Raw genomic sequence first — 22186 nt, forward strand, 5'->3', positions numbered from 1 at the left:
AGACACCATGGATCCAACACTAACCTCTCTATCCCTGTAAAAAAGCATACCATATTTGCCGGCGTATAAGACGACCCCCTATTTTTCCAGGAAAAATGTTGGTTTTGGGATATACTCGCCATACAAGACTACCCCCCCCCCCCTTCCTACTAGTCTTTCTGGAAGCTGAGGGGTGCGATTTCAATAGACATCTGTGCAGGAACCGCGCACAGACGTCTCTGAAATCACCCCCAAAGTCGGACTGACATGCTGGTATGAAATTTCAATGTTGCAGCAGTGTGAACCTGGGCTAAAGAGACAAATTTCAGTGATTTTCTGCTAGTGAAGTCTCATCGTTTTTGTAACATGGCCATAGGGTAAATCTATCAGCAGCACACAGTGATTCAGCATTCTGGTCACAGGATACATTTTGGGGAAACTCAGTTCTAGAAAAAAGAAACTGAAAGTAGAGTAGCAGGGAAGGGAGTGCCAGAAGAAATGATTTCAAATATGTGTGGAAACTAGTAAAATACAAACGCTTACATGTTCTCCATTGCACAATCCAGTGCTGCCCGTAGAACATAATTTCTAGAACATTTTAACACCAACGCCTTTTTAGACCCCATTCACATCTAGGCGTTTTTACGCCTGTAGCGCTACGCCGCTGCCGCCAGAGGGCTGAAAACAGATGTCCCTCTATGGAGATGGTTCACATCTCCACGCCGGACGCCTGTCGCCTGCGGCGTGAAAAAAGGTCCCGGACCTTTTTTTCAGGCGTCTTCGAGCGTTCGGCTAGGAGATGGCAATCATCTCCATAGAGGGGGTCATCTTGGGGCACATCTAGGCGGACAATACCGGCGTTTTGTCGCCGCAAATCGCGGTACAAAACGCCGCTATTTTTACCGCGATTTGCGGCGACAAAACGCCGCGATTTCGTCCGTCTAGATGTGAATGCAGCCTTAAGCCCCATGGACACGGGACGCTGCTAAACATATGTTTAGAGGGAGTGGGACGCTTTTTTCAACACAGCAGCAACACGCCAAATGCGGTAACCCACGTTTAGCAGCATTTCGTTTAGTCGTTTTTCATTTTTGCCGTTAAAAAACAAAAAAAAAAGCTTCTAAATGCAAACGCGGCCAATACGGACGTTTTAAAACCATCTGTCAAGTTTAGTCATTTAGGAGCAGTTGTAAAAACATCCCGTGTACATGAAGCCTCAGGCTAAGCATTTGAACTCCAGAAGAAAAACTGAAGTGGTGTACGTATACAGAGAAAGAGAAACACACACAATATTTTTTTTGGGGGGGGGGGGGGGGGATATTTATTATAGCAAAAAGTTAAAAGAAAAAAAAAAAATACTCAAAATTGTTGCTCTATTTTTGTTTATAGTGCAACTAGGACGCAACTTTGACCACTGATAATGGACAACTGTTACACAATCAGGAGAAACTAATGTCAGCTGATGACTTATCAGTTGTTAAGGACGCGGCAGCCGGCTTCCCGGCCCCCCCTTCTTAGCAACCAGCTATATACAGTTTAAAAAAATAAAAAAACGCAAAACGCAAGTCGGGTCAAAAATCACGGTTTAAACGCGGTACTTGCGTTTTGGATGCAGATTTATTGAATTCTATTACATGTAAAGCACTGCATTTTACAGGAAAAAAAGTCCATGACCCTTTCCAAAAACAGAGGCACAAAAATGCATTGATGTGATCCTGTTCCATTAGGAACCCATGTTTAAAAATGTCCCTGCATTTCTGCAAAATGCATTAGTGTGAATCGAGCCTTAGGCGAGAATGAGAAAACTCCAAGCTTTAACCAGTGCTCGCCAGACACTGATAGAAGTCACAAGACTGCTATGTACTACTGATGAGAAAAGTTATTTAGCAGTTTATATGCACTAACATAATTGCATTTCTATGTGGTGTACTGTGGGAGACCAGATATAGTGAATGCCCCTGATGTAAAGCGCTGCGCAAACTGTTGGCGCTATATAAATCCTGTATAATAATAATAATAATAATAATAATAATAATGCAAGGTCCTGGGTTTAGTAACACTTTGAAGTCTATAGTTCTCAAGTCGCATGAAAGTCGAACCAAAGTAGTGCATGAAGGACATTTAAAGATACTCATTGGAAAACATGGGGTACAACTGATGTCCAAAGTCGCACAAGTAGGAATGGAGATTTGGGGGTGGCTTCACATTGCCCTGGTGTGGGCCTGAAGCTTTGGGCCAAGCCCAACTAACTTACTGGTTTCATCAGTTAGCTCTGCCTTTCCATAGACTTCTATAATGTCCTGCAGTTTTAGTGCAGTTTCACAAAGCACACAAATGATGCAGCATGCAGGAGTTTTGATGTGCTTTCTGAAACTACAGGACCTCATAGAACAGGGATATGCAATTAGTGGACCTCCAGCTGTTGCAGAACTACAATTCCCATAAGGCATAGCAAGGCTCTGACAGCCACAAGCATGACACCCAGATGCAGAGGCATGATGGGACTTGTAGTTTTGCAACAGCTGGAGGTCCGCTAATTGCATATCCCTGTCATAGAAGTATATGAGAAGTGCAGCAAACCCACACGAAAAGCCTGGGTTAGCTGTGCTTTAGCAAACATGGGCTATTTGAACGGCCGCGATTCAGAATTGCAGCAAAACATGGGACACGTTTGCCATGTCATTAATTCTTAATAGCACCCTAAAACGCAATGAGATTTTTCGACGCGACAAATCACTGCAAACTCGTGGGAACGCATGTCGCTCAAAAGAAGATCCGAAACTTCTTCTGGGCAACACACATCCTGCGATTTTGTTTGCGTGTTACAACATAGCTGTCTATGGCCTATAATAGGCTGCTTGATTTTCAGGCAATTCAGCAGGAATTTCAAGCCATGTGTGGCCGCCATTTTTAAGCCGATTTGTCAAAGGAGCGAGGTAGAAGTAGTCAGCCAAACAGTAACTATCCAATCAGATGGAGCCACTGTTTAGGTATTCTGACAGCTGCAGGCTCTGTGGCTGGCAGAATGCAAAAGCCAGTGGGAAAAAATTCCTTCATCCACATGGGATTACAACAGCGTACGCCCATGCAAGAGCCGTGTTTGCCGCAAGGGGATGCACAGGTGTTCCGTGTAACTCTGTGCAGGGAGCTCCATTACTGTCACTTGGGATGCAGTGGCTGCCCGGACACAGCCTCTGCAGCCCAATTTTACAGCTGCGCAGGTAAAGGGCCCTGAATGCAGACAGTATACATTTAGGGCTGTGCACAAAATCCAAGCGTGGATAGAGAATCTATACATGAACGGTGAGCCTTACTGGCAGCCTGCAGAGTGGCACCAGAGAACTGCGAGACAGCAGCAACATGGGGCTTACTCTGGCTCCCACTGAGTGCCAACAGGACTTATTTTACTAGCACAGACAAGAGGGGATGAGGGGGGATAAAGCAGCAGTATGCAGGTGAGTAGAGGACCCCCCTGGAAGGACTTATCCCCATTATATACATGGCCTTTTTTAGTTTTATTATGAAATATAAAAGACTCTTCTTTTCCAGCCCTGCACAAGACTTGGATGCTTCATACAGGCGGAACAATTCAGAAGAGTTTATTTAGATGCAGCCCTCCACCTTCCCTACTACAAAACGGTTTGCTTTAGGCCCTTTTCATCAAGAATCCACAACGCCATCATTTAGCTTTGTCCATTTGTGATTGGCAGCTTGACACAACTTGAAATTGTGGTAAAACTCCATCACATTTTTTGAGTGCAGAGAAATTAATGAATGTTCAGTGTTAGTAAACTTCACTTTTTAACTTGTACCTTTAGGTAAGCCTATAATAAAGCTTGCCTGTAGGTACAGTGAATTTCTCCTAAACTTGTGGTGTTTAGGAAATATTATACACTTATGCAAAAGCCATTTAAACAGCCGGAGAGCGCAACCCGGAAAGGAAGACCAAGGGAAGATGAAACCACTGACAGCATTGACAGTGCGCTGCTATAGGGCTTTTTTTTAGGGAAGGTCTGTCACAATGTGCTAGTATGTGGTGCATACATGCACATTATGGCTTAATAGATAAGTTAACCTTAGCAAAAATCAAAAACAAACACTCACACTTTGCACGTAAAAAAATAAATAAAAAAAGAGCCCGAAAATCATTGCCCTCCAGTGTAAGCTGTCGGCTTGTACCTCATATTAGCAGGCAGTAACAATGACACGAAGAAGCAATAAACTACTTGGAGCATTCAACATCACCGTGGGAGTTCATCGAGAACTGACTGCCACAAAAAGGCACTTGTAGTTCTCCTCTCAGGATAAATGGCGTGGCCGGGTGTGCCAAACCCAGCACTGTTCCTTTAAAAAAAACAGTGGGTTCCATGAGAAGATCACTGGTTTGCGGTCACTAGAGGGGGAGGGGGGGGTTCAGCAGTGGGCACATGTTCCAGCCTTAAAATGGGTAGAACATGTATTTTCCCCAAAGATGACTTTATCCTTAAAACCAGTGGTTCTCAACCTCAGTCCTCAAGTACCCCCAACGTGGCATGTTTTCCTTTGCACATCTGCTTTAAAAATTGATATCAATGACATGTTATTGATTAGATAAAATATCTCTGAGGCTAGGTTCACACTGCTGCGAATTCAAAATCGCAGTAAAAATCGTGATTTTACAGCGATTTCGGCTGCGATTAAAGAGACATCTGTGCAGCTGAAATCGCGCCCCAAAATCGCAAAAAAGTAGTACAGGAACTAATTTTTGAAATCGGTGCAGCGCCGCAGATGCGGCGTCGCACAGATTAGGACGGTGCCATTGCCGACAAATGCCGCCGATTTGAGATGCGATTTGACATGTGAAATCTTAAATCGTACCAAATCGTACCCAGTGTGAACCTGGGCTTAAGGAAGTTCCCAAAACATGGACTGTTGGAGGTACTTGAACACCGAGGTAGAGAACCACTGCTTTAAACCACCCAGATAACACCCCCCCCCCCGCTCCCTCTTTTTATTCCGTAACAAGTGCAGGTGACCTTGTACATATAATGTTCAGGAAAGTTGAAAGGTATTAAAGAAAAATTACCTTTATCTTTTTTAGGCATCAAGCAAAACTGCTTTAGCAAATAGTGATGCATGTGAGTCACAAACAAGAGTACTCAGGTGTATAAGCAAGAAACAAACTGGTACACCAACAATCTACAAAGTCAGCCTATTCAAGACTAATTGCAGAGCAACTCCTTGCCAATAACTTGTCCTTAAATGCCCAGCTAATATGTTCATATGACAGTGTATGACTAAGTGGGTTATGATCAGCGTTTATAGGTGTGCATGGAAATATATAACAGAAGGCTCTTATTTCCTATCTTTAACCGGTGCAGATTAAAGGGGTTGTAAACGTAATTTTTTTCCCTAAATAGCTTGCTTTACCTTAGTGCAGTCTTCCTTCACTTACCTCATCCTTCCATTTTGCTTTTAAATGTCCTTATTTCTTCTGAGAAATCCTCACTTCCTGTTCTTTCTGTAACTCCACACAGTAATGCAAGGCTTTCTCCCTGGTGTGGAGTGTCGTGCTCGCCCCCTCCCTTGGGGTACAGGAGAGTCAGGACGCTCTCTACGTTGCACATAGAAAAAGGAGCTGTGTGTTAGTGGGCGTCCTGACTCTCCTGTAGTCCAAGGGAGGGGACGAGCACGACACTCCACACCAGGGAGAAATCCTCGCATTACTGTGTGGAGTTACAGAAAGAACAGGAAGTGAGGATTTCTCAGAAGAAATAAGGACATTTAAAAGCAAAATGGAAGGATGAGGTAAGTGAAGGAGGACTGCACTGAGGCAAAGGAAGCTATTTAGGGAAAAAAAAAAAAAAAATTGTACCTTTACAACCCCTTTACGCACAATATGGTCATAATTCAGGTTTTATATTTCAAACAAAAAGACTTCTATTAATATACATGGAAGTTATATTGGTTATAATCAAAAGGGCCTCATATTTTGTAGGCCATGTCAACAGTATTAAAGGTGCACATAAAAAAAAAAAAAAAAAAAAAAGTGATATACCTCAGATTGTCAGGCTTCATGCCAATACACGGACATCTCTTCATCATTAGCGAGTTGTAAACTCTGAGTAAAGAACTTTCATAACGGGAAATGTACTGAACCTACTACATAAAACTAGTATTCCTGACTAAGTAGTAACAAGCCCTGGTTGGCATAATGTAAACGTATCTCTCACAGTATATTCCCTCATGTGTACTGAAGAGCCAACACAAAAACTGCAATGTCATAGTTAAACGACATTTCTATTGCCAGAGGCAAATAGCAACAGATCTCAAAACATAGGATGATTTACAGCATGCCGGGAAATGTACACATTTGTAGAGTGCACGTCTCCTGTTCACCACACAGAGCCGTGTTCACGTTCACCACGGTATGCAGATTTACGAAAAACTTTACACTATTCAGCTACAGCTCCCTGCCTAACCACCGACAGTGAAAATCACTGCTCAAAAAACGGTAGAAGCACTGAAGATTTTTTTTAAAAAGAGAGAAATACACAAGTTTCAGCAACAAATACCCCAAAATTGTAACCTATAAAAGATGGATGCCCCCCCCCCCCCCCCGTGACGTAGGAGAGGAAGATGTTGGCGCAGGACATGGCATGCAGCGCAGTAAAGCCCTACAGAGCCCTGGAGTCGCTGGGCAGATGAGTACTTCTTGAGCATAACCCCCACATAAAAACTAAGAAGGGGTGGGGTGAGGGTGAAATTCCTCCCTGAACCTGCACTGCAAGGGTTCACTACTCGTTTATGTCTAATGCTGGCCATACACTGTACCAGGGGTATGCAATTAGCAGACCTCAAGCTGTTGCACAACTACAAGTCCCATGGGTCATAGCAAGACTGTCAGCCACAAGCATGACACACAGAGGCATGATGGGACTTGTAGTTTTGCAACAGCTGGAGGTCCGCTAATTGCATATCCCTGCACTATACGAAAAAATAGGCCGAACCCATTTTCAAAAAATAAACATTCGGCCTTGAGCCATCATGTAATGGCCAATAAATCGTTCAGTGGACTTAGATGAATGCACGTTTTGTTTTTATTTACATATACCTAGTGCAGACAGTTCGGACAGGAAACACATTAACCTTTTAATTTATCGCTTGTGCGGCAGAAAATTTCCAAACTTGTCCTTCGTTTTTTCGGCTCAAAAACGTCCCAGCGATTATTGATTTTGTGCCCATTAACTGCCCGAAAAACATATGAACTGTCTAAAAGACAGAATTTCAGATGATTTTTCGTATAGTGTATGGCCAGCACAAGGCTGGATACATATTATACAATTGTTTAATTTCATTTAGAGATTTACCTTCAACTATGTAGTGCAACGGCTGTCCAATTGCATACAAATGGAAAGTGTTCAGTTTTGACCTCATATTATATGGTTTTGGCAAATCTAAAGATTGTATAGTCATGTGTAGCTAGCCTAAGGAATGGAAAAGCACTTGCTTGATCCTCCGCTTAACAAAACAATGTTTAGAAAAATAGGTTTATGAAGCTGAAATCATTGACAAACAGCTTCAGTGGGGAGAGTAACTAAAGAGACGTGTAAATGCTTCTCTAACATTGACCTTGGTGGAGCCCTCTGCCCCAGACTTCATTCTACAGATCAGATGACAACACTGCTGTGGTGTTCTCTACAAGTGAAAGGGAGTAATCCCTGTACAAGCAGAACTAGGATGTGCTATCCATGAACTGCCAGTGCTGGACAGATCATAAAACATCCCCATTCTGAGATCCCAAGCTTACTACTATACATGGGTCAGGTGCGAGATTTGGGAAAGAATATTCCATTCTTACCCAAGAATCCGATTACTGTGGTCCTGTCCTGCACATACCACAAGGCAATCCAAATCAACAAAAAACCTCAATACAAATGGCCCAATGAGTTCATAGTGAAGCCAGCATTCAGGACCAAACGAATGACCACTCATCATATAAGCTCAAATCAAAATTTGATGGGAGAATGCCCCTTTCTTAGGGGTGTACCACAATCTCTGGATGGGTACCATGCATCATAACCTTCAAGTTTCCAGCAAAACACTAGATTACAACCTGCTTTAAAAGAACTGTAAAAATCAGCAAGCCACTGGGCACCGCCCCCTACACTGACACCGCCCCCTACACTGACACCGCCCCCTACACTGACACCGCCCCCTACACTGACACCGCCCCCTACACTGACACCGCCCCTAGACCGAGGATTTCAACCAAGGTGGAAAATCCCCTTAAAGCGGGAGTTCACCCATTTCTAAATTTTTTTTTTTTCTTCCCCTAGATTCCTGCTCGTTCGGTCTAGGGGAATCGGCTATTTGTATTAAAATAGGTGCAGTACTTACCCGTTTTCGAGCTGCATCTTCTTCCGTCGCTTCCGGGTATGGTCTTCGGGAGCGGGCGTTCCTTCTTGATTGACATTCTTCCGAGAGGCTTCCGACGGTCGCATCCATCGCGTCACTCGTAGCCGAAAGAAGCCGAACGTCGGTGCGGCTCTATACTGCGCCTGCGCACCGACGTTCGGCTTCTTTCGGAAAATCGTGACGCGATGGATGCGACCGTCGGAAGCCTCTCGGAAACCTGTCAATCAAGAAGGAACGCCCATTCCCGAAGCCCATACCCGGAAGCGACGGAGAGGATGCGTCTCGTAAACGGGTAAGTACTGCACATATTTTAAAATAAATAGCCGATTCCCCTAGTAATAACGAGCAGGAAGCGAAGGGGGAAAAGTGCCCTCTAAGGGTGAACCCCCGCTTTAAGGAGGAAGTATTACTTTTATATTGTTTAGTTCCTGATGGGAGACAGTACAAAGTTTGTCAGGCATGCAAAGACTGGCGTGCATGGCCCTGCACGCCAGTCAAACTCAGGTGAGATGGTATCACCGCTGCATCGCCTTTGACCAAACTTGGCTGCTCTGCAAACATTAAGACTGCCATGCCTCTAAAAAATGACCTGCATGCAAGATTAACTGGAAACATGTGAAAAAACATATGAAAAATAAAGAATTTATATATATATAAAAAAAATAAAAAAAACAAAAAAAAAACCACACAACAACACACACACGTTCAGATCGCTTGAGTTTGACAGTTGGGGGGGGGGGGGGGGGGGGGGCTATGACTCCTCCCCAAATGTTGCACTAAAGCACCACAACCATGTGTATTGACTAGATCACGTTCAAGCGGCACCATCCACAGAACGCAACAGAAGAGATACACTTTGACACATCTTGATGTGTGAACACCTCTGTCCACTGCCTTTGCAGCTTAAAGCGGGGGTTCACCCTAAAAAAAAAAAAATGTTTTGTCTACCATGCCATCCAGCATACTAGCGTCAGCTACAGTATGCCTTTATTTATTTATTTTTGCGCTGTACTCACAGTTTAATCCATTAGTTTAGTTTCAGACTCCCGCGGGGAGTAGGCGTTCCTATGAAGAGGGGAACATGATTGACGGCCGGCTATGGCGCGTCACGCGTTTCGAAAAAAGCCAAAATAGGACTAGGATCTATACGGCTCATGCGCAGTCAGCTCCTAGTCTGTGCGCAGGCGCCGTATAGCGCCGTGAAGAGCCGAGTCCTACTCCGGCTATTTTCGGAAAGCGTCACGCGCCATAGCCGGCCGTAAATCATGTTCCCCTCTTCATAGGAACGCCTTTCCCCGCGGGAGTCTGAAACGAAAGTATTAGATTAAACTGAGTACAGCACAAAAAAATTAAAATAAAAGGCATACTGTAACTGACGCTAGTATGCTGGATGGCATGGTAGAAAGTTGTTTTTTAGGGTGAACCTCCGCTTTAAAGCAGAAGTAAGCCCATCCAACAAACAGTTTCATTTCTCGCATGTGCCGGAAAAGCAACACTCCCATTGGTTGTGCCGGAAACCAAAACTGTCAAACCATCCAATGACTGTTGTCATTACTGATCACATGTGCAGCATCATGGCAGTTGTAGATTAAACAGTGGCAACGATGGCACTATAGGGGGGGGGGGTTTACTTGCACTTTAATGGGGGTGTTTCGGGGGGTTAAATAAAATAAACCTACCTTCCTGAAATGTACACAAAGTTGCACAGCTCTGTCTACATTTCAGGTGAAGTGCAATTTGCCATCCATAACCTAGAAGAAGCTGGGGAGAAGGTGCCGTACAGGTGGAACATAGGCGAGTATTCTTTATTCTTATACTGTATAATTATATATTTATTCTTATATTACAAGAATTCACGCCTTTAATTAAAGCAGGTGCCGGGAAGGCAAGATATTACCTCCCAGTCAACCTCTGAAAAGCAATTCACAACATCTCTTTATGAAGGGGATGCAGCAATCCAGCCCTTAAAATAGAATTCCAGGAAATAATTAACCTTAAAACTCTGCCAGCACTGGGTGTGTTGATGGGGGAATCGTGAAGAAATCTTCCTGCAATCAATGGCTGAAGGAAAGAAATTCCCACCATGTATGGCCTGCCTAAGGCTACAGTCACACCTCCGTCCTGTGCAGGTGCATTTGTGAAAGCACACAAGGGATTTGATCCTTTTTATAAACACACCCGCATGGTGCTGCGGCACTAAGAATGGCATCTTTGCACGCCTGCTAAAGAACAGTGCGTTTTCTCTAAAGATTGGAAACCAGTGCAATTATGCATCAGTTCCTGGCCAGCAAAATGTGTGAGCTTTGGCCAAGACAGATCTGTATGCTTGCCTATTTTCAGCTCACCCAGTCACAAGACCTCCTACGTCAGACAGCGCCAGCTGTAGGAGAGGAGAGGGCTCCGTTGCCCCATCCTCTCCCCTGCAGCTGGCACTGGCTGGGGAGATCAAATGGCCTGAAAAAAAGGGAAGTACACAGATGCTTCTTACACAGGATGGTCAGTATAAGCATTAGGAAGTGGGGCATTTTCAGGATTAGTTATATACTGGAGTTGTACAATGTATGGGGGGGCGCAGTACTCCAGAGCAGAGGTCACCCCATGTGTGTAGATCAACACAGAGGACCCCTGGAAAGCACTTCCTGGTGTCTGGGAAGCCCTACAAATAAGGACGCTATATCCAATGCCTGCTACAGGAGTGTGACGTCAGTGATGCCCGCGAGAGGCAGAAATTGCTCAATGAGCCCCGAGCACCCCACAGTGACACCAGCACCCCCTGGAGGCACCCCTCAGTAAAAGCAGCACCCCCCTCAGTGACAGCAGCACCCCCCCCCCCGCAGTGACAGCAGCGCCCCCTGGGGGGGCACCCCACAGTCACAGCAGCACCCTCTGTAGTGACACCAGCGCCCCCTGGGGGCACCCCCACAGTGACAACAGCGCCCCCTGGGGGCACCCCACAGTCTCAGCAGCACCCTCTGTAGTGACACCAGCTCCCCCTGGGGGGCACCCCCACAGTGACACCAGCACCCCCACAGTGACAGCAGCACCCTCTGTAGGGACACCAGCACCCCCACAGTGACACCAGCGCCCCCTGGGGGCACCCCCACAGTGACAGCAGCATCCTCTGTAGGGACACCAGCTCCCCCTGGGGGCACCCCCACAGTGACACCAGCACCCCCTGGGGGCACCCCCACAGTGACACCAGCACCCCCTGGGGGCACCCCCACAGTGACAGCAGCACCCTCTGTAGGGACACCAGCACCCCCTGGGGGCACCCAACCGTGACAGCAGCACCCTCTGTAGTGACACCAGCGCCCCCTGGGGGCACCCAACAGTGACACCAGCGCCCCCTGTAGTGACACCAGCGCCCCCTGGGGGCACCTAACAGTGACACCAGCGCCCCCTGGGGGCACCCAACAGTGACACCAGCGCCCTCTGTAGTGACACCAGCGCCCCCTGGGGGCACCCAACCGTGACAGCAGCACCCTCTGTAGTGACACCAGCGCCCCCTGGGGGCACCCAACAGTGACACCAGCGCCCCCTGTAGTGACACCAGTGCCCCCTGGGGGCACCCAACAGTGACACCAGCGCCCCCTGGGGGCACCCAACAGTGACACCAGCGCCCTCTGTAGTGACACCAGCGCCCCCTGGGGGCACCCAACAGTGACACCAGCGCCCTCTGTAGTGACACCAGCGCCCCCTGGGGGCACCCAACAGTGACACCAGCACCCTCTGTAGTGACACCAGCGCCCCCTGGGGGCACCCAACAGTGACACCAGCACCCTCTGTAGTGACACCAGCGCCCCCTGGGGGCACCCAACAGTGACACCAGCACCCTCTGTAGTGACACCAGCGCCCCCTGGGGGCACCCAACAGTGACACCAGCGCCCTCTGTAGTGACACCAGCGCCCCCTGGGGGCACCCAACAGTGACACCAGCACCCTCTGTAGTGACACCAGCGCCCCCTGGGGGCACCCAACAGTGACACCAGCGCCCCCTGGGGGCACCCAACAGTGACAGCAGTAGAAGAGGAAGTCCTCACATCCTGTGTGTGAGAAGAGCCCTTCACTCCCCCCATACCTGTACTAGGGAGGCCTCCTATGACCGGACACCTTCCATACACAGCTCAGCTCCGGCCGCCTGACCTTCACATCGCCCCCCCCGTGCCCGGGTCACCTCGGCGGAGGAGCGCCCTCCTCACACAGGCCGTACCCCCGGCGGGTTGGCTGAGGTGAAGGCAGGCAATGGTCACCTTCCCGTGTCCTCTCACCTTGTACGAGTCGGTGGCCAGCAGAATATTGAACTGCGGTTCCCCGACCTCCATGTCTGATCCGGGTACTGTCACCATGCTTCGCGGGCACTGTGCTCCGAACAATACTGAGCCGCGCGGCGTTCCGTTCTTCTATACCTTCTCCTGTGCCAGGCCGGGGGGCGGGGAGGCTGCCGTGACGTTAGAGGGGAGGGGCCGCCATCCCGAACCTATTCAACAGTAGCGATGCTCGGAAAGAGAGCGGCTTCTTTTTTGTAGGGGGCGGGGGCTTACAATAAGGTGACGTCAAATCGGCAGCCGGACTGATCGCTGATTGGCTGTCCTCGACACACCGGGGTTCGCCTAGCAGCACGTGTGTAGGCCACGCCCACTCCAGGTCTGCCTGCTGTCAGTTTCGGTTTTAGAGAACGGGCGGAGGAGAATAAGAAATGAAAGTGGTGTGATCCTTTAATAATGCTTACTCCTTATTTCTCCCTCCATGTACAGGAGACGTGATAAACCACACCCCATGATAGGAAACAGAGCTAGTCCAACAAGTATCAGCAGTGACAGGTGGAGATCACCGGGGTGCAGCATGTAGCCACCTCATGGATTAGAAACAGAAAGTTACTAGCCAGGGCCCAAAGAAAGTGAAGATGGCACAAAGAAAACGTACACATCTAATATAAAGCAATGGCACTGCAAATATTATTATACAGAATTTATATGGCGCACTTTACAAGACCTAAAATAAAAAAAAGTTTCTTAGTTTCTGTCAGTACATTTTGTAAATAAGTAATTTTTCTCCTTCATTGATGGGCAATGATAGGCTGCACTGATGAGCTGGCATTTATGGGCACTGATTAGGTGGCCCTGTTGAGGAGGCACTAATATGCCGCACTGATATGTGGCACTGATGAGCACTGATAGGCGGCACTGATGGACATTGATAGGTGGCAATAATATACAACAGTGATGGGCAGCTCTGATAGCCGGTGTATTGTCACAGTTTGCTGCCTATCCTAGAATGCTCCGGAAGTCACGTGACGGCCAACTGTGCATGCGCGATGCGTTCCAAACGCAAATGCGATGCGTTCCAATGCATTCACGACAGTGCACACCAGTGAAACCTTGGTCGGCATCCAGGCTCTTTCCTTAACATCCCCGTGGATTGGAGGATGTTAAAAAAAGAGCCAGGAGGCCGAGCGACTGGCCACTTTCCTCTAAATCCACGTCGCCCTGAATGCCGGGTTCGCTGGTGTGTACTGTCGAAAATTCATTGGAACGCATCGCACTTGCGTTTGGAACGCATCGCGCATGCGCAGTTGGCCGCCACGTGACTTCCGCAGCATTCTAGGATAGGCAGCAAACTGTGACACTACACAGGCACTGAGTGGCATCACTAATGGCCACTGATTGCAGGCACTTGTGGGCACTGAAACAAAGGCTATGGAGGAATACATTGAAGACAGTCTAATCTTCTTTGTGCGAGACACAGGGGAGAATAAAAGCCTGTAAATCTCTCTGAGGGAATAACTAGAATCATTTAGGCAGATTCAGGTATAGTTACGCCGGTGTATCAGTAGATACGCCGTCGTAACTCTGAATCCGCGCCGTCCTACATTTAAGCGTATGCTCAAACTGAGATACGCTTAAATGTTGCTAAGATACGAGCGGCGTAAGTCTTCCTACGCCGTCGTATCTTAGCTGTCTATTTACGCTGCCCGCTAGAGGCGTGTACGCTGATTTACGCCTAGAATATGTAAATCAGCGAGATACTCCTATTCACGAACGTACGCTCGCCCGTCGCAGTAAAGATAAACCAACAAAGAGATGGCGCAGCCAATGTTAAGTATGGACGTCGGAACCGCCGTCGAATTTCACGTCGTTTGCGTAAGTCGATTCAGAATAGGGCTGGGTGTAGGTTACGTTCACGTTGAAAGCATTGACTATTTGCGGCGTGATTTGGAGCATGCGCACTGGGATACGTCCATGGACGGCGCATGTGCCGTTCGTTCAAAACGTCATTTACGTGGGGTCATGCTTTATTTACATAAAACACGCCCACCTCTTCACAATTTGAATTAGGCACGCTTACGCCGGCACATTTACGCTACGCCGCCGTAACTTAGGACGCAAGTGCTTTGTGAATACAGCACTTGCCTCTCTAACTTTCGGCGGCGTAACGTAAATTACATACGCTACGCCCGCACAACTTTAAGCCGCCGTATATGATTCTGGCCAATTGCCATTTTAATTTACACCTCCTGATTGGAATATGCTATTGTGGTCAGGATGAATAAATGTTCTAGAGCAGTGGTTCTCAACCTGGGGGTCGGGACCCCCTTGGGGGTCAAATGAGGATTTGCCAGGGGTCCCCAAAACCTGGGCTGTTCCTGAAGCCTGCGGCTGCCCACTGAGCCTCTTCAGTTCACGGCATAGCTGGGAGGCAGAGACTAGAGGTCAGCTGACTGGTGAGGAATGTGAAGTGGGAGGGGCTGTGGGAGACCCTATATGCTTATTTCAGCATAGGTGGCACTGCTACGAGAAACCACAAAGTCAGAGACACCGTGAGTAACACTACCTGTGATTAGAGTTGCCTTTAAAAGTCCCCACTACAGTTCTCAGATCAGCAGATGACCTTGATCAAGAGCACCTAAGTTGGCTGATCCCAACTCCCCAGCAGCACTGCCACTGATCCCAACTCCCCGCCAGCATTGCCACTGATCCCAACTCCCCGCCAGCATTGCCACTGATCCCATACTCCCCACAAGGGAGTAAGAGAAGGAATAAAAATAGAGAATATATGGAAGGGAGAGGAAAAGAGGGGGAGGAACAAAGAAAAAGGGAGAGAAAGAATAAGAGAAAGAACAAGAAAGACGTCTAGAGAGGGATGGGGATAACAAACAAGAAATTAGGATAGAGAGAGGTAAAAGGGAAAGAAAGGAGAACAAAGAGAAAGAGTGGTACATCCTAAAATGTACTATAAGGGGTTTTAATATTGTATGAGTGGAAGGGACTCAGGGAGCGCTAAATGTCTATAGGTTAGGGGCGCAAATTACTTATCTTGCCTTGGGTGCCAAAAACCCACCATAGGAAAATAATTTTACGGTTAGGGGTCCCCACAACTTGGGAAATTTTATCAAGGGGTCACGGCACTAGACAGGTTGAGAACCACTGTTCTAGAGGGAGATGCCTGAACCACCAAAAGCAACCAAGTTTTACTGCTGAAGGCACCCACGGATCCCAAAAATGTCTTTTACCATCTGTGCGCACAGTCAGCCACCCTGGCACCCACCACATTAGCCTGTGGGGGGGGGGGGGGTCTCCCCGTCAACAAAACTTCTGTAGGGGGATGAAGGGATTGAAAAGGACAATGGCTGTGCGTTCTTCAGAAAGGTGCCCTTGCATACCTTTACATCCGCTCTTGAAGTTTTCCATTCTGAAAAAGGATCTTGAATAGAGTTGAGCGGACACCTGGATGTTCGGGTCCGAACCCGAACTTTAAAAAAAAAAGGTCGGGTTCGGGAACCCGAACCCGAACTTCGAACCCCATTGTAGTCAATGGGACACGGACTTTTAGAAAAAAAAATGCGCGGAGGTCCCCGCAAATTCAATAACCAGACCCTTCAGGTCTGGTGTGGATATTAATGGGGAACCCCGCGGTCAATTAAAAAAAAAAAATGACGTGCGGTTCCCCCTAAATATCCATAACCAGACCCGTTATCCGAGCACGTTGACCTGGCCGGCCGCAGACAAGAGGGGGGGGACAGAGTGCGGGCCCCCCCCTCTCCTGAACCGCACCAGGCCACATGCCCTCAACATGGGGAGGATGTCCCCATGTTGATGGGGACAAGGGTCTCATCCCCACGACCCTTGCCCGGTGGTTGTGGGGGTATGCGGGCGGGAGGCTTATCAGAATCTGGAAGACCCCATTAACAAAGGGGACCCCCAGATCCTGACCCCCCCCTGTGTGAAATGGTAATGGGGTACACTGTACCCCTACCATTTCACGAAGGAAGTGTAAATTCTTGTAAAAAAAAAAACACACACTGTAGAATAAAGTCCTTTATTAATAAAAAAAAAAGAAAAAAACTCCAGCGGTGATAATCCACTCGTTCCGGGCTTACTGCTCCAACGTTGTCCTGATCCAGCGACGGGTGCGGGTGATTCAGCGATGAGAAGATCCATCCATCCAGAGAGCAGCATCGCCGACCTCCTCTCACCCCTGGACACAGCCCAGCGAATGACGCGCTGAAGCTGTGACATTACTTATATAGGGGAGGCAGGGCCACCCGTCACGTGACCCCACACCCTCTGACGTACCCTCTGCTACGTCACTGGGTAAGCCCAGTCTTCCCTCTTCCTGGGAGATGAAGGGTCTGGTTATGGATATTTAGGGGGAACCGCACGTCATTTTTTTTTTAAATTGACGGCGGGGTTCCCCTTAATATCCATACCAGACCTAAAGGGTCTGGTTATTGAATTTGCGGGGACCTCTGCGCATTTTTTTTTCCCGAACTCCGATCCCGGACCCAAACTTTTTCCAATTATTCGGGTCCGGGTTCGGGAAAAACCCAAAGTCCTTACCGCTCAACTCTAATCTTGAATCCTAGAATGTGAAGTGGGCCAAACTAGCAGAGAGAACACACCGGAGCCATGACCTCTTATGAAAAGGAAATCTAGACTAACCACTGATTTCTCCTGGAAAAGTGCTTAGCGTTTGTACATGTAACTTTTAATCATGACCAATAAAGATTGTTCGACATTCCAAGGATGTGTGCTGCTCTATGAAACTTGAACACTGTTATATGGCAATCAGGAACCAACTGCGAGCACCATCCATCTGCACAGCAAACTAAGGACATCCAGGTGTGAGTCTCTTGGTATAGTCACATCCAACTTCTGGTCAGATGGAAAAACTTGTCATCATACAGGCACTTATGACCACCCTAATTGAGGACAGGTTTGTTGACCAAGGACTGGGTCTTATAGCCCCCTTTGTTGTCACTGAATACAGCACTGCCCTAGGGGTACATTGATAACAACAAAAGCTACTTCGTCCACAAAATTCACTGAGCACTCAAGCTCACCAAGAGCACTAATAACCTGCTCTTTTGGCAATTCATGGGCAATGGTGACTATTAGCTAGATTCAGAGAGAGTTACGCCGGCGTATCAGTAGATACGCCGTCGTAACTCTGAATCTACGCCGTTGTAAATTTAAGTGTATTCTGGAAACCAGATACCCCTAAATTAGGTTAAGATACGAGCGGCGTAAGTCTCCTACACCGTCGTATCTTAGGGTGCATATTTACGCTGGCCGCTAGGTGGCGCTGCCGTTGTTTTCCGCGTCGACAATGCAAATGAGCAAGATACACCGATTCACGAACGTACGTACGCCCGTCGCAATTAGTTACGCCGTTTACGGAAGATATACGCCGGCGTAAAGATAAAGCTGGTCTCTAGGTGGCACAGCCCATGCAAAGTATGGACGTCGGAACAAGCGTATCTTTTTACGTCATTTGCGTAAGTCGGACGCGAATAGGGCTGTGCGTAAGGTACGTTCACGTAGTAGGCAGTGTTTGACGTATCTTAGGCATTTTATCTGACGCATGCGCACTGGGATACGTCCACGGACAGCGCATGCGCCGTTCGTTCAAAACGTCATTTACGTGGGGTCATGGTTTATTTACATAAAACACGCCCACCTCAACACAATTTGAATTAGGCGGGCTTAGGCCGGCCGGCCTATTTACGATACGCCGCCGTAACTTAGGACGCAAGTGCTTTGTGAATACAGCACTTGCCTCTCTAACTTACGGCGGCATAGCGTATACGAGATACGCTACGCCTGCCTAACGTTAGGCAGGTCTTACTGAATCTGGCTATATGTGATTATAGGTCCCAACTGTAATGTGCTTGCCATGAAGTCCTGCTATCACTGGCTTACAAGCCCAGGGCCGGATTAACAATGGGGCTGATGGAGCTGCAGCTCCAGGCCCCTTTCTCAAGATAGGCCCATTTGCCCAAAAAAAAAAAAAAAAATTTTTTTTTTTTTTTTTTTTTTTTTTAAAGAATTTTTGTTTTCTAAGATCGAATTTGGGGGGTTGTAGCTCGATGACCAGAGGTCACAGAAACCCTACATTTGGGGGTAGGCATGGGAAGAGCTACCCCACAACTGGTTAAAATATGGGACGGCTATGCTTTATGGTTCCAGAGATACGGGGCTGCTTGCACAGCCTGTCAGAAGCTACATTCAGAGCGGCCAATATAAATACAAGCTGACACACTGCAGCAGACTGATAGGATCACAGTGCTTATAATAATTATTTGTATATTACTCATGGTAATTAACCCCTTGCCACCCAGGCCAATTCTGACACTTCTCTACTACATGTAAAAATCATCATTTGTTTTTTGCTAGAAAATTACTCTATGGTGGTCTTTGCACTTTTTATGTTGCATGGTATAGAGCTGCACGATTCTGGCTAAAATGAGAATTGCAATTTTTTTGCTTAGAAGATAGATCACGATTCTCTCACGATTGTTGCGGCGTAACATCATCTTTCACATAAAAAAAAAAAAAAAAAATGGGCTAACTTCACTGTTTTGTTTTTATGGTTTTTATTATTCATTGAAGTGGGAAAATGCAGTGTGACATAACATATTGCAGCAATAGCCATTGTATTCCCTAGAGTCTCTGCTAAAATGTATATAATGTTTGGCAGTTCCAAGTAATTTTCTAGCAAATAATATTGCTTTCTAACTTAAGAAAGTGTTGGACTTTAAGTGGTTAAATTTAGTTACAATGTTAGTTAGTTACAATGTTTCATTTTGTTTACAAACTTGGGAGACTGCCCAGATTTGTTCTTTACACACAGAAGTGTATCCCTTTGATCTAAGAAGGAAGTGTCAGTTACAATGTTTCCTGTTAAAAACTTGGCAGACTGCCCAGATATTTTCTTTTGACAGCTGAAAGTCTCTCCACTTGTTATATGAAAGAATCAGCAAACTCTGCATTGAAGATCGTCAGGGGGGTTGAATCGAGATCACGATGTTTTAAACGATTAATTGTGCAGCTCTAGCACGGTATTTGCGCAGCAATTTTTCAAACATGTTTTTTTTGGAAAAAAATGTTTCATTCATTAAAAAAAAAGTTAGTTAGTTAAGTTAGCACAATTTTTTTTGGTATCCTAAGCGATGCTTTACATTTTTTTAGGTTACATGTTTAGAGTTACAGAGGTGGTCTAGTACTAGAATTATTGTTCTCGCTCTAACGATCGTGGCGTATGTAACCTGTGTGTATCTGGCTCTGATACTAACAGTGCCTACCCAGCCACTGACTAGTATCTCTCCCCAGCCTGTCCCCACACACCCTCTCACCTGCTGACCTGTGGATGGGGGAATCACTCCTGCAGTGTTATTGTGTTCTGCCAGTGCGTACAATGATCAGTGTTGCTAACTTTAGCTGGCAGCACTGATTGTTTTAAGAAAAAAAAACAGGCTGGTTGTACTCAAGTTGATTAATAGATTGACTTGTGTAAAACCAGCTAGCCCATACATAGATTGACAATGCTGGTCTCTGCATAATTGGCGTAATTTCAATCCATGTATGACCCGCTTAACCACTACGCAGTCCCTAAATATCCTTCCACTCCTGTACATAGTGCTCACTGTCATACTCTCCACACTCCTCTCCTGTACATAGTGCCCACTGTCATACTCTCCACACTTCTCTCCTATACATAGTACCCACTGTCATACCCTACACACTCCTCTCCTGTACATAGTGCCCACTGTCATACCCTCCACACTCCTCTCCTATACATAGCGCCCACTGTCATACCCTTCACACTCCTCTCCTGTACATAGTGCCTGCTGTCATACACTTCTCTCCTGTACTTAGTGCCCACTGTCGCACCCTCCACACTCCTCTCCTGTACATACTGCTCACTGTCATACCCTCCACACTCCTCTCCTATACATAGTGCCCACTGTCATACCCTCCACACTCCTCTCCTATACATAGTGTTCACTGTCATACCCTCCACACTCCTCTCCTATACATAGAGCCCACTATCATACCGTCTACATTCCTCTCCTGTACATACTGCCCACTGTCATACCCTCCACACTCCTCTCCTGTACATACTGCCCCATCATACCCTCCACACTTCTCTCTGGTACGTACTACCCTCTGTCATACCCCCTCACTCTTCCTGTACATACTGCCCATTGTCATACCCTTCACACTCCTCTCCTGTACATAGTGCTTTTTTCCGTACCCTTTGTACTCCTCTCCTGTACATAGTGCTCACTGTTAGACCCTCCACATTCCTCTCCCTCACCTGCACATACTTCCCACTTATATACCGTCCATACTCCTCCCCTATGTCGCTTACCCACAAAAACAGTTCTTTAAAATTATACTGAATATCCTCAATGTTACCAGCTCTAGAATGGACACACTTTTGTTAGTTCAACTAAAGGAAATATCAGTTCTCATATTTGTTCTGCCCCATTATTAGTACTCATTTAATTTTGTGATTACTACTATGATGTATAGAGGAACATCGGGGATCTCAGCTACTCTAAATATAGCACTTATATAAAAAAGTGGCCCTGAAAATATTTTTTAAATGTTGGGAACTGTGCACTTAGGCACTGCCCAAGGGCCACCGTCCACCGGGTCAGTAGGGGCCCCATGAGAGGCTCCTGGGATCCTGTGATAATAAAGCGGTAGTAAACTTTCCTGACATTACTACTTTTTAGAGGCCCTGGGGTAGGTTATGCCACAACGTACGCAAGTATGCACAGCATATTAGCACATTAGTGTACACTTCAATTTTCAGACTGAGCCCTCCAGTGCGGCGATGAATCAGGCGGGGCCTGGACACTTCCATCTTCACCCGGTCTTCCTTCTGGGTTCTGTGCCTTTGGTCACTTGCCTTGGCTGGGCTGCGTTCATGTCATTCCCAGGCATTTATTTATTATTTATTACACCCCATTCACACCTCCGCGACAAAACGCCCAACGCCGGCCGCTCGTGCCGCTGGAGGAGAGAATTCCCATTGCTGTCTATGAGATGGTTCACATCTCATAGACGCCGTACACCTGCGGCATGAAAAAAAGTCCCAGACCCTTTTTTTCAGGCGGCATTGGCGTTCGGCCATACAAAGCAATAGGAAGGATTTGTAAAAAAAAAGTTACACTATTCGCGGCAAAATACGCCGCGTACGCGGCGTTACTTGTCGCGGAGGTGTGAATGCAGCCTAAAAGGCCCCACCAAAATCCTCAGCACCAGGCCCATGATGTTCTTAATCTGGCCCTGTACAAGCCCCCCTGCTTCTCGACATGAATCTCTCAGATCTCCATCAATTCCTCAATCGAGGACACAGCCAACGGAAACGGAGTCTTCCCTAGGAAGAATAACACTCATGACAAACAAAATCTCCAAAAATAATGTGAAGGCAGTGGATAATTCCTGGCATCTGGCTCTTTACAGTGCCTTGAAAAAGTATTTTTTTTTTTTAAAGATATTTTTATTAGGCTTAAGACAAAC

General features: G+C 46.9%; 1 protein-coding gene across 2 annotated transcripts in view; it reads right to left on the reverse strand.

Moving 5' to 3' along the window:
• Positions 1-12819, reverse strand: part of NAMPT (nicotinamide phosphoribosyltransferase) — a 47448-nt gene extending 34629 nt beyond the window's left edge. For both annotated transcript variants that reach the window (XM_040343528.1, XM_040343527.1), the window contains exon 1: positions 12644-12819. In XM_040343528.1, the coding sequence (XP_040199462.1) occupies positions 12644-12721 (78 nt within the window). In that variant the 5' untranslated portion in view covers positions 12722-12819. The remainder of the gene's footprint in view (positions 1-12643) is intronic.
• Between the last annotated feature and the right edge of the window lie 9367 nt (positions 12820-22186).

Source organism: Rana temporaria, chromosome 3, assembly GCF_905171775.1.
Source record: "Rana temporaria chromosome 3, aRanTem1.1, whole genome shotgun sequence".
In the NCBI taxonomy this organism is placed as follows: Eukaryota; Metazoa; Chordata; class Amphibia; order Anura; family Ranidae; genus Rana; species Rana temporaria.